This window comes from Vipera berus, assembly GCF_964194415.1.
Source record: "Vipera berus genome assembly, chromosome: 1".
Taxonomy (NCBI): Eukaryota; Metazoa; Chordata; class Lepidosauria; order Squamata; family Viperidae; genus Vipera; species Vipera berus.
The window spans coordinates 115,128,181-115,142,060 of record NC_138202.1 but is presented as its reverse complement, the minus strand read 5'-3'; the positions used below and the strand labels follow the sequence as shown (position 1 = coordinate 115,142,060).

The 13,880-nt window shown below is 37.6% G+C and overlaps 1 protein-coding gene across 1 annotated transcript in view; it reads left to right on the top strand.

Annotated features, from left to right (window-relative positions):
* MYRF (myelin regulatory factor) overlaps window positions 1-13,880 on the top strand; it is a gene marked incomplete at both ends in the record, with an annotated part of 111,919 nt that overhangs the window by 81,560 nt on the left and 16,479 nt on the right. The window contains 8 exons of the mRNA XM_081332128.1: window positions 1,845-1,921; window positions 2,141-2,251; window positions 3,971-4,061; window positions 4,964-5,029; window positions 8,474-8,674; window positions 9,955-10,063; window positions 11,215-11,324; window positions 13,539-13,699. Of these exons, the coding sequence (XP_081188254.1) occupies window positions 1,845-1,921; window positions 2,141-2,251; window positions 3,971-4,061; window positions 4,964-5,029; window positions 8,474-8,674; window positions 9,955-10,063; window positions 11,215-11,324; window positions 13,539-13,699 (926 nt within the window). The remainder of the gene's footprint in view (window positions 1-1,844; window positions 1,922-2,140; window positions 2,252-3,970; window positions 4,062-4,963; window positions 5,030-8,473; window positions 8,675-9,954; window positions 10,064-11,214; window positions 11,325-13,538; window positions 13,700-13,880) is intronic.

The following is a 13,880-nucleotide window of genomic DNA, read 5'->3' as shown; positions in this document are numbered from 1 at the left end:
GTATTTACTGAGGAAAATGATACAAAGCTAGATATTTATATGTGGCAATATTAATATGGTTTTGGAGCCTGCTGGGTGACTGTTTTGATTGACACATGACTTTCCACTTTATGTATTTATTTATGTATTTATTTATTAGTTGAATTTATATACCGCTCTATTCCCGAAGGACTCAGGGCGGTTCACAGGGCAGTTAAAACAGTACAAAAAGAGAATAAAATGGAATTAAATTAGTACAGGCCCACAATTCATAATAACAATAAAATTAAAATTTTAAAATTAATTTAATATGATTTAATTAAATACTTTAAAATTTAAAATCCCTCAGTTATTAAGCTTATATGCTTGTTTGCATATTGTCTATCCTGCTTCTTATGTTTTCTGGTTTAAAATTTTTAATTGTTCTTTATTAATAGTTTTGCTTGGTTGTCCATAATCATAAATATGAGATGGGTGATTATACAAATTGAATGAATGAATGAATGAATGAATGAATGAAAACATGGACTCAACCACCTCTCTCTATTGGGTAGCCTTTACAAAACCAAACGGTATGTGAATCTAATAAACAGGTAATCAAATGAGCTGAATCTTTGCAACTTTTAAAAATCCAGATAAAATAGATTTTTCTTAGTTAACAGCTGTTACCTTTTTTAAAATTTCCATTACTGTACAGACATAATCTTTATGAATTTAGAATATAACTTTAAAAATCAAATAGAAGGCACATAAGAATTACAGCTCTAGCATTTTTGTTGTACTTATGGTATAAAATTCATTCTGTGTAGCATTAGACACCATCTATATATCAATTTATAGACATTCAAACGGGAGTATGGAATATGTTTTTGTGTCCAGATCTTTTGTAGGGATGCCCCTTATCAATCCCTATTTCTAATGTACAATAAAGAATTACATTAAAGTTTTAAGCTGTTGTATTTGTATTATATTTTGCTCCCACTTCTATGAGGTTAATTATTGGAATTTAGAGTATTAACACTTGTGCAGTCCTTACTGAATTATTTTTCAGTTGTAGTTTGCTCACTATATGCTTCTGTTATAAATAGTGACAGATGGTCTGACTTAGACAACACATTCTGTAGTAATTTCCCTGTGATTATATTTGTTGAAAGAGTTGTGATCTAAATCCAAATACTTATTTATTTTATTTTTTTTATTAAGTTTACTGGCTGCCCATCTTACCACAGGGTAACTCTGGGCAGCTATACACATCAAAAAACCCATAACTTATATCTAGGACAGGGGTGTCAAACTCAATTTCATTGAGGGCCGCATCAGCATTGCGGTTGCCCTCAGGGGGCCGGGTGGGTATGGCCAGGGTGGGCGTGGCCTACTGGGTGGGCATGGCTAGAGTGTGTATGGCCTACTGGGTGGGCGTGGCCAGCTCTACATCGTTTGCATCAAGGGTGCCTATGGGGACCTGGGCAGGAGTGGGACAGATCTGAGGGTCTCTGACAGAAGGAGGGTCTCTGGGCCAGGGCCAAGGCAGTGGGGGCCGTTCCCTCACTGTTTCCAGGATGGCTTCGCGGGCCACATGAAACCACTTTGTGGGCCACATCCGGCCCCCGGGCCTTGTGTTTGACATGTCTGATCTAGGAGATATGTGTGTGTGTGAATTTATATGTTCTTATTGCCTTCCTCTCCTATAAGAAGGATAATTGCCAGTCTCAAGTACTGTTCATAGAATTATTCTACTGCAGTGCTTTAAAATGAAAGTGCCTCTTTAAGAATGAATATACTTAAGAATAGAGCATAAAGCAAAACATGTTCTCATAACTGTCTTTAAAATAGATCTGAGTCTTTCTTTTTTTGTTTTTCTTCAGTTGGAAGCATTAAACCAGTCAATCAATATAGAACAGTCTCAGTCGGACCGCAGCAAAAGACCTTTTAATCCTGTCATGTGAGTACTACTCAGGGCTTCAGGGAGAGGTCAGGCACTGGGGTCAGGCTGTGTATTTATTTCTATGTTTAGTCCTCTACTCTTTCTTCTACTTTCTTTTTAAATGATGGTTCCCTCTACCTCTTGATCGGTGAGTTTTATAAAATGTCCTTGTCCTGCTCCAACTGATTAACTGACAGATGACAATCCTCCATTATTCTAATGTTTTCTCCTTTTTAGGGTCAATTTGCCTCCAGAGCAAGTCACAAAGGTCACAGTGGGGCGGCTGCATTTCAGTGAGACCACGGCCAATAACATGAGGAAGAAGGGGAAGCCTAATCCTGATCAGAGGTAAGCGTCCACTTGGTGACTTTCATTTAAGATTTCCAGGGCTATTTTCAACATAAAGGTTCTCAGGATAGTAATCAAATGTGTACAGTGGAAAATAATGTAGAATTAAAAATAACTTTGATGGTTAAGGATTCCATCAAGGGAGAGCCAAATTCAAGATCTACTCTCAGCTAAAGAATCACACTGAATAACTGGATCTGTTATTTTTTTTTTTGCCCAACCTGCCTCACAATCTTTTTTTGTGCTATGTAAGTGGCCATAAATAAGGACTTGTAGCCTGTTTGCAGGGAATGACTTTCCCATGCTTCTGCTCCCAGGGAAGCTCTGGCTACCTCCTTCCTCTCTTCATATTCTCTCCCCTGAAATTTAGAAATTTACAGTTTACAGATCCCACACGGATTTCCCATAGCTAAGCCTTTTTTAAACTCGGGTTCTTCAATAGGACTTATTTCATGGCTGCATCTCAGAAATCCATGCTAGCATTAGATGGCAGGCAAAAAATACAAAATAATGTATGCGCCCAACTTTTTGCTGCCACCTAAGGATCCGTAAGTTGAATAGGCCATCTCTTGATCCAAAATTTCAAGAAATAATAATAAAAAATTTCAGTTGTTAATGCATCGGGAAAGAAAAAAAATGATAGTGCATAGAGAAAGCAGAGCTTTGTGAGTGCTAAATGGAGAAGTCTGAAATTTCAGCTAAGGGAACTACCAATCATTGCCTTTAGACTGTTTTGCACTAAAGCTGTTAGGCAGAAATGCAACACAGATTTGTTCCAAGTGTGTGGTAAAGAAATTATATTTTAGGGTATTCAGATTCAGAGTGGCATAATTTCTTGCCAGCTGTGGGATAAGATGGGAGTGGAACATGGCAAAGCAATTACATGGATGTTGCCTTAGAAAATACATGCTGTTCAACACTGCCAGAATACCCAAAACTGTTTATAGTTGTTCACTTAAAATAGCGTTAGATCCAAAAGGGGAGCTTCATTTTCACTGTCAGTGCTATACAAAGCAGAATATCTGTATTGCCCTTTTGTTTCTCAGTCACAAATCTCAGATTGTTCTCTCTTTAAGACAAAGGAACAAAACTGAACTGTTAAATGTGTGATCAGAATTTAACACTTCAAATTTACTTTTGTAAAATTGTAACATAAAATAATATCTTGAAAAGCAGAGAGGCTCAGGAAAAAAAAATCAATGTTGAATTCTCTAATACTTTGATATGTCTGATTTATGTTATGCTTTTTCATTTCCTGTCTGAAAAAGAGTGGTTTTCATTTGTGCTGGGTTTATCTCTGATGTCTATTCAGGAAAAATGACACAGAATGATGAACTCTGCAAAGCTGTCTTATTCAGATGATTTTAAATGAACTGCTGGAGTTTTGCAGTTATATTTTAAATGTATTTTGTGGCACTACAGGGTAGTCTGCCACCATACCTGGCTGTTTTTCAGAGCCATTATCACACGCTGAATCAATTGGTTCTCAGTATGTGGTGAATGCAGTTTAGTTCTAAGTAGAGTTGTTCAAATGTCTGACAATGTTTTCTTTATTTTATTAAGGAATGGAATAAATTTGAAAATTATTTTGTATTAAAGAACAGAATATTTTGATAAAACGTTCACTATGTTTTTAGAAAATCTCATATTTCACGTGTGCTATGTTTCCATCTGTGAACTGGGGAAAGTCTATGCTTATCTGGTCCTGTCTTGTTTCAGATACTTCATGCTGGTTGTGGCTTTGCAAGGTCACTCTCAGAACCAGAACTACACTCTGGCTGCTCATATCTCAGAGCGCATCATTGTTAGAGTAAGTCTACTCCCTTCCCTGGCAACATATCCTTCCATGGTCGTGAACATTCAGAGTTTTATACTTTACTTGACAGGAGTTCCTTCATGTTCTTAACCCCAGTACCAGCCTGCCCCTTGTTCCACAGTGTTCCTTGCTTTGCCTTTCTCATTCATGATCCCTTCTACCCTAATCTTGTTTAGCTTTCTGAACTCTGACTCTTTCTTCCACACAAAGAAGGCCTTTGGCAAATACTTACGTTAAAAGAGTTCCAAAGCTTTCAAGGCTTATAGGCTCCAAGTAAATATATCTGCAAGGAAAGCAGGCTTATTGTTGGAGGAACCTAGGAATATTGAATGATAGATATTACAAGTGATGTCCATGTTAATCATGTAATTGTATTAGTGATAACCAATACCACCAGTTAGCAAACTTTCCTGTTCCATGACAAAAGCCGCAAGGCAAGTCTTACGGATCAGATATTCAACGGTTTTGTTGAATTTAAACCAGCCCCAAAGATTGCACTTTTGCAGACTTACACCTTAAAGTTCTCAAAAAGGAAATGTTAAGTACAGATGAGGGAAACTAGTAAGAAGTATTATGACTGATTTCGCCTAGGGGCATACTTTATTAAAGTGGGGATATTTCTGCCCTTTTGGCTTTGGAACATTTGTGAAACTGATGCCCCCAAGTTTGATCAACTGATCAAATTTCTTAGCAATCTGTTTAGCTATCTGAATAAACAAGTGGAATGTTTCTTCACTTTAAATGGAATAATCTTGGGAAAAGGCAAGTGAAGGAGTCAGTTGTGGCTCTTTCATTGCCAAAGTTAGTAAGCAAATAAGGAGGACACTAAGCTGTGACTTTGTAGTTGGCTGTCTCCGCCCTGCTGCCTTTTTAAGTGCTGTGTCCATTTCCTCTAGCAAAGGGCCGGTTCGGGGGTAAAACACAAACAGAGGGCAGACGGGGACCCTGGAGTCTGCAGACAAGTAAGTAACATGCTGACTTATGCAGTCTCCGGGGTGGTGGGGGTGGGGGACCTTTGTTGTAGATTAGTGGGTAAAGCAGATGAAAACAGAATTATATCTAGGATGCTTAGCTGCATCCGATTTGATCAATTAGGGTAAGGATCTGTCTGCATTAGCACAAATATGTGGCTTGGTTATACATTAGAAGCACCTGTGAATTGCACATATTTCCATACCAGTAAGATTGTGCAATGTATACAATTGTGTCTGTACCCATGTCGCTTCCCTGGAAAGAGATCTATCATGATGTATTTTTAGTCATTGTCTGTATGATAATAGTAGTTAGCTAATATCACTAATTTATAGTTCGATATTAGCTTTTTTTAACTTGATTTTTTTATACATGATGAAGAAAATACAAGCAAAAAGCAATAACAATATAACAGTAAAATCAAAAAAATATATGTAATAATTAAAAGGAACTAAAACTGAAGATTGTTTTGTTTCTCTAACCCAGTTGAAACCAACACTCCTTCCCCATTTCACTAATGGCAAGATGAAAACAGAGAGGCACGTAGCTGCCAAATTTTCACTCTTGACAAACCTGTATAATGTTAATATAGAAGTAGCTGAACTTTATCATATAATTAGATCTAGTCCATATTGAAATACACTGTTCTCATGTTTATAGTACATACTATCTTGATATTAAAGACAGGATTCAAGAGATGTGTTCCTTATTGATTTTTAAAGTGTCTTTAAAATGTAATATGTTTTCATAAAGGCACCACCTTGCTTAAGAGAGATTAGAATCTAAACACCATAGGACAGTCAGCAGATGTTAGTATATTTATTTATTTATTTATTTTATTATATTTATATACCGCCCTTCTCCCGAAGGACTCAGGGCGGTGAACAGGGCACATATAAATAGAGAATACAAAAATTAAAAAGGATTAAATAATAGCCCAGATAAAGACAATAACAATATAAAAAACCCATTAAAAAACCTAACATCCCCCATCAGGCCAGGCCAGCTTGTTCAAATAAATGGGTCTTCAGACCGCGTCGGAAGGAGCGAAGGTCCGGTGCCATCCGGAGCTCGACCGGCAGCTGGTTCCATAAAGCCGTAGCACCCACAGAGAAGGCCCTCCCCCTGGGGGCCACCAGCCGACATTCTCTGACTGGAGGCACCCTGAGATGTGAGTAATTATATATGTTTATGCTGTCAGCAAAGATACTTTGCTGCCTGAAGTAAAACCTAAATGGTGCCCATTCCCAGACCCAGCTATAGCCACCATTCCTCCCCCTCAAAGTTACAAAATTCTGAGTCTTTATGTATGATACTCTGAAGCAGATGCCACCCGAAGCAGATTACTTCTGCCCAGAAGAATGAGAAAAAGGAGCATGTCAAAGGCCACCAAGTGGCTTTATGGCACAGATACGTTCGGGGGGGGGGGGAATTCTTTGAAATGTAGACATCCTGCAAACCTAGATCTTATTAAAGTAACAGGATATTTGGATTGTTAAGAGTATAAGAAATGAAGAAGCTTCTTTTTCTGTTGGAGATCCAACAGAAACTTGGAATATTGAAACAGCGTTCTCCCAGTTTTTTTCCTGAAAAAGTAAAAACATGGTCTTTGTAAATTATTTGCAAGCATTTTAAACGTATCGTTCAGTGCTTTGTTCCATTATATTTTAATTGTTGTACTGCTTTTAATTTGTATGGTTTATTTTAAAGCTGTTTTTGTTATTGGTTCAGTTGTTTAAAACACTATAGGTTTTTATTTTGGTTAGTAATTATATACAAATGCTTCATATGAATAAAATTATTATTAATGTATAGACAGTTTATAAGGGCAATAAATTATTCAGCAACTGTTTCATACTAAGTCAATATATGTAGTATTAAATATTTTGCTCATCAATGAAAAACTTTAAACCTCTTTTGAAAAACTGACTTGTTTACTATTTGAAATCCCACTGAAACATCCCAGCATTTAAGCCATGTACCCTAAAAGTCTAAATGCCAGGGATATGTAAAATAAAACTCCAATACTAGAATCAGCTGGATAGAATCTTTATTTCCTGTTGCTTTGCTTAACCTATTGCTCTTTTTAGTAAAGTCTGACTAGTACTTCAGTTACTCTCAGTTAATATGGGTGATAATAATGTCATGAATTTTGAAGAGAGGGAAGAAAATTGGGTTGGCAATAGTGTGGATTTAACTGGTTTTTGGATGGAAAGGTACATATTTGGTTAGATGAGCTAGTGACAAAAATGCAAATGAGCATTTGGTGAGGGAACAATATCTGTATCTGAAGCATACTGTATATATAAAGGAAATAGCACAGGTGAGCAAAAAATGAGAAAGAAAATGTTCCCGTATAACCTGCTGGACTGATATATATGCAGAAGAACTTTTCCTGCCATTGAAAAGCCACAATCTGCTCCCACACACCTGGGAGTGTGGTTTGGAGCTTCCAGATCTCTTCAAAGCAAAGGAGGTTTAAGTCTTGGGCAACTTTGGTTGTAAACATGGTTTCTCCCTTTTTCTCCTGTCTTTCTGAATTGCTTAGAGCAGGGGTGTCAAACTGCCGGCCCACGGGCTGGACGTGTCGCAACGAAACCGCACCTACCCCATTGACGGCAATGGGGAAAAAGCTCCGATATGTCGCATGATGTCACGTGACGTCGCGAGTTTGACATGTCTGGCTTAGAGGAATTCATCATCCTGGGTCACTTAAATCTCCTCTAGGCTCTTCCTTCACAATCCTGCAAGAATTTATTTTAAGCTGGGGATGATTTTTACTTTATGGAACACTTTGTTCCCACTGAGTGTAAGAAAGGCCTCTTTGCAATATAACCTTTCTCTTGTGAGCTAGGAAAGAAGGTTTATCTTGCTGATTCTGTAAACACATGCTGACTCAAGCTCCTTGTGCTGAATTGGCAAACCAGATCACACAGACCTCTCTAGTTATAAACCATCTACTGTTAGACTAAAGGAACAACTACATTATAAAGTAGGTTTTGACTGATTCTATATCTCTGTCTCTTAACGTGGGCAAAGAATTATGTGTTCTTATCCATGCTGATAATCATAAGTGCTGCAAATTGAGAAATTCCCATAACACTCTATATGACATTGTGTAGCCTATCTTTCACCTTAACACAAGAATGTACATAAAGTGTAGCTGCCTTCTATCACAATTGTCTATAAAGTACATCATGTAATATACTTGCAAAAGCTCTGGGCCAATAAGCTGGCGCCTGTTTCTTTCTTCTTTAACCTCCCTATCAATGAATGGGCTATTGCTGCAACTGAATATTTTTCCATTTCTTCAGGAACAGAGCTTTGTTTTATCCTATAGAGTGGCCTGCTGGACTTTTCTTCTCTATTTTTCTCAATCATTTGCAACTGTTGACAGTTAATTCACAACTCTTCTCCGGATGTCTTTTTTGTAGGCTTCTAACCCAGGTCAATTTGAGAGTGACAGTGATGTACTTTGGCAACGCTCTCAGCTCCCTGACACTGTCTTTCACCATGGCCGAGTTGGCATCAACACAGACCGACCTGATGAAGCCTTGGTTGTCCATGGCAATGTAAAAGTTATGGGATCCCTTATGCACCCATCAGACATCCGAGTAAAAGATGACATCCAAGAGGTAAGTGTTCACTCCACCAATTATATTCAGTAGGGCATCTGCTTTGAAAATCCACACTTTCACTTTAGATTTCTGGACTGAAAGTTTCATGAGCACTGAGCAAGTGCTCCTCATTGCAAGCCAAAAAAAGAGAACACTATAGGCCAGACATGTCAAACTGCCGGCCCGCGGGCCGGACGCGTCATACTGAAACCGCGCCCACCCCATTGCCGGCAATGGGGAAAAAGTTGTGATACGTCACGCGAAGTCACATGACGTCGTGAGTTTGACATGCCTGCTATAGACATAGGCCAACTTTTGCCTAACACTTGGAATTAGCAGATGTTCAAGTCTCAACAATGTTCAGGAGGCAAACACACAGAGGCAGTTGCTCTGTTTGATACTTCCTGTGTTATGTCTCACGGTGTGTTTCGTTGTTTTTTCCTACATCTTCCCTCATGTCAGGATACATAACTATAGTTCTAGTTAAGGATCCATTATTGTACATGGGACTTGCTATGTCCTTAACTATATATCAACTTGTCTTTGTAGAATGCAATTGCAAACTTTTGATTTTAATACTTTGTATTCTATATGGAAGGATGAGTTCCAAGATTGCCACAAATCTCAGGTTGTAACTTGGCCTAGCTTCACCTCCAATTTCCCAGTTCGTTTGTTTTTTACTTAAAAATACTTTATGTTAATTACTGAACACTGGATAAGATGCATTTGGATTTGGGAGCTTAGGTATTTAGTTAAGCTTAGAGTTTTAGTTCTAGGCTTAGACTAAGAGTTTAGATACCTCCCTAAATGTATATATATACTTCTCACTTTGATATTCTAACTGATTTACATCCTTGCTGATTTTTATAGAACATACAGTACTTTATTCTGTAAAGGTCAGCACAGATACTAAGTATTACAATCAGTTGTAAAACTGGACAGGCTTTGCTTTGGGTGGTAGGAAATAATACTATGTCTCCTTAGTTTTTAGAAAATTGAAATGCTGTCCTTTACTCAAAAGGCTAAATTCTGCTGGGATTCAAACTTCCACTACACCAGGGGTATCAAACTCACAACGTCACATGACGTGTCACGACATATCACAACTTTTTTTCCATTGCCAGCAATGGGGTGGGTGCAGTTTCACCATGACGCATCCGGCCCGCGGGCTGGCAGTTTGACACCCCTGCACTACACCTTTTCTATTTCTATCAAATATGTTTAGGTATAACTATCTGGTGCCTGAGTATTGAAGACTGCAGAGTACTTTTATGCTTTTATTTTTCTTATAATTTTAGGTAGACACCACAGAACAACTGAAGAGAATCTCCCGTATGCGGCTGGTGAACTATAATTACAAGCCAGAGTTTGCTGCCACTGCTGGCTTGGAGAATACAACTGAGACAGGTACAGATAATTTTTCTGACCTCAGGCTCAATTTACATTAGCAAGCACGTCTGAAACTATTGATTACAGTTATTCCATGGACCCACATATTCTTGGCTTCTCTTTGATGATACTTGCTTATTGATTTGGCAATGATGTTATAGTTACATGTGACATTTTATCTGAATATTGTTTCTATACTTAGTGTGTTTTTGTCTAATACCTAGTTATTTAACATTGTACAAGATAGAGGAAAATCATTTACCAAACATGATTCATCATGATGCGAAAACCCACGCCTGATACCCTTGCTTTACTAAATAGAAATTGAATTACTTTAAATGTCAGATATACCGTAACTGCTATATTTATACCATTGTTTTTCATAGCAAATTATTAAAATGCAGAATGCATTTTTGTGCCTTTGCTGGAACATAAATGTTGGTGCACCTTTTGAGCGGGTGTTGCAAGATAGGGTGTATGATCACACAATGGTGAATTAATACTTGTTCCATTTATTTCCTCCTCCCACTATGGGGCACATGGTAGATTCCAAGTACTTTATGGGTAAAATTCAATTCCTTCAAGGAACGCTTAACTGATGACTTTAAATATATATCTGTACGTATATGCGATGTGCTTTTTACTTCCCAATCAAGTGTACAGTTTTTGAAGGAATGCCATTCCAAGTATTAACCAGACCCGATTCAACTTAGCTCCCAACACCAGACAAGGCCGGCCAGAATCTGTCACCTGTTGAGATATTTTCTGAGGCACTTTTCATAATGAAAATGTATTCATCAAGCCACTGACTTTAACCAGTAGCAATGTAAGCTATTGCTTAAGCTCACCTCTTAGTTGAAGGAGTGTAAGGATGTGATGAAAGTAGCATGTTTAATGCAAGAGTTCCAGATGCCAAAATGACTCTGGCACACAAATGCTATCTTTCTGTTACAATGAGCTTTCCTAGGGCTTATACTGAACCTTTTAGCTATTTCTAAAGTGAAAAATTTAAAATAAGTACTTTGCTGCAGTTGCTGCTAATGTTTATAAAATAATACATCTATTTGAATTATACCTTTAATTGTGACTTTTCCTCATAAATATCTTCTATAATGGCACTTATTGGGCTCAAGGTTATTATGTTTTATGTTGTTGTTTTTTCTGCACAGGTGTTATTGCTCAAGAGGTAAAGGAAATTCTTCCAGAAGCAGTAAAAGATTCTGGGGAAATAGTCTTTACCAGTGGGAAAACTATTGAGAATTTCCTTGTGGTCAATAAGGTGAGTGAAACTCTTGGAAATAAACTAGCAACATAGAGTTAAAATTCTGAAGAAAATTAAATCCATACAAAGTCTGGAAAATATATTTTTTCCCATTTTTTTAAGTGGCATCTTAGATATTTTGTTTACCAGTGCTTGTTTTAGGAAGTACCGATAACCACATTTGTTGGCTTGAATTGATGAGAAGGAGGGAAAAAAACAAAAATAGGAAGTCTGCTGACAAGAATAAACTGGTTTGAATCATTACAGGTGATTTGGTGGAGAATAATAAGATAAGTGGTCAGTCTATATTTCTCAAAAAGCCTTCAGAAGAGAAGAAAGGACAGCTCTTAGTTCTTCATGTGTCTCCCACATTTAGCTTGACTTCAAGTAAAACTGCTTATTTTTTTATAAGGACCACGAAGAATTTAATCTAATGAAAAAGTATGCCAACTACTTTTTCACATGATATACTAGTGAATGTCTTGCCCCAACCTACATGTAGGGCAGATTGTAGAATAACATAAGCCCATAAGTATCCTTATCTATTGAATGTTTATTCTATTAAAATAAATTGTATACATATTCTAAGCCACCCAGAGTTGCCCTATGGTAAGATGGACAGCCAATAAATTTAAATAATAATAATATTTAATAATATACATACAATGTATTATAAAAGGCTTCTTTTGTGAAAATATAGTAAATATATATTTTATGATATTTTTTTAAAAATTGGAATATTAATGCTGAGATGGAATAGATTTATGAATTAACAAATAGAAGACTGATATGGACCAGAAAGAGACCACTCTTACATTTTATAAACCATACTATAGAGTTGTGGTTATCTGGAAAATACAATTTCACATTTTGGTTGGACTACCTTCAGTCTTGAAGATAGCTATCCAATTTTTGCTTTCTTGAAGATAGATAATCAATTTTTGCTATCTCTTTCCTTCAGTCTTAAAGCTAGATATGTAATTTTTGATGATGGTCAAAAGTGTATTTACATGAGTAAAATGCATACTGTATGTCATTGCATTCATTCCTGGAGATATCAGATATGACCAATGGCAAATTCCTTGCCTTAATAATAGCAACTTTCCGCTGCAGAAAGAAGCAGGCAGGCAGGGCGCGGAGGAACGGAGACCTGCCGACAGGTTTGGGGAGGTGCGCGCGCACCTCCCCAAACTTCGGCAGGTCTCGGACGGCGGTGGCTTGGGAGAGGTGCGCGCGATCCCGGAAGCACCAAAGCCTCGGCCGCGCACAAGTCCTCGGTAAGTTTTTTTGTTGACTGGAGTATAAGCCGAAGTGGAATTTTTCAGCCCAAAAAGTGGGCTGAAAAATTCGGCTTATACTCAAGTATATACGGTAGGTTTCAGAGCTGGCATGTGCTATAATTGGAACTTGCAAAAGTGTGAAAATTTCAGGTGGTCCAGAATTTTGTGCTGAATATTACTGAGAGGGGCATTTATAAGAAGTTTGATTGCATCCTTTAAAGCTGTACATATTGCTTTCTCAAAAAGACAAATCTGCCCATGGTTTAAAATCTACAGAAGACGACCTCCCATATATAATTTATACAGGTATTTGGCAGATAAGCTTGCTATCAAACGAGATGAATTTTAATTTCATTGGATGTGGATTATGCCTTTTTATTGTGATATTTGTGTTTAAACAGTATATCTTTCCATTAGCTACCTTGAATATCATTTGGAGTGGAATTTAGATTCATTAAACTGTACATAAGATATTTAGGTACTGTCACAAGGCAGTCTTTCTACAGAAGAGAGAAGAATGGTATTGAGCAGTGAATTAATAGTACTGTAGACCTATGGAAAATACCTCCCCAGATTGTTTGAATTTCACCATGTGAATATGAGAAACTCAGAAATCAAAGGAGTGGAGGAAAAGGTTTGAGATTAAGATCCTTTCTTCAAAAATGGGTTTTTGTGTGCCACTGTTACATACGTTGCCTCATCACAAAGTCTCTGTAACCACATTTTTCTCTACAAGTTTTGCATAGTGAAAAGATTTTTGCAAAAGGCCCACGGTGAGGAAAGCGTCTGTTAAGTCACTTTGCCTGACGTGTTAAGTTTCCTTGTTAAAAAAATACTTGCGAAAACAAAACATCCTCACCCTTTGAAAATAAAAGACCCAATCACAAGGTAAGGATTTCAGCACATCAGAAGGTCTCTGTATAAAAGGAAACTTTGATTTTGTTCATCGCAGGAGCGTATTTTTATGGAAAATGTTGGGGCTGTGAAGGAGCTCTGCAAACTGACTGACAACCTGGAGAACCGGATTGATGAACTAGAGAGGTGGAGTCATAAACTGGCCAAGCTCAAAAGGCTGGACAGTATGAAGTCAACTGGAAGCTCTGGAGCATTCAGGTACAAATACCTGAATTTTAAACATACTTCTTATTCAGCTTTGGATCATAATATGAAGTGGCCACCTGGAGGAAAGGACTCTTGAAACCCTATTTTTCTACTTGCATTTTTACGTGCTTTCGAACTGCTAGGTTGGCAGAAGCTGGGACGAGTAACAGGCACTCACTCTGTTACGTGGCAC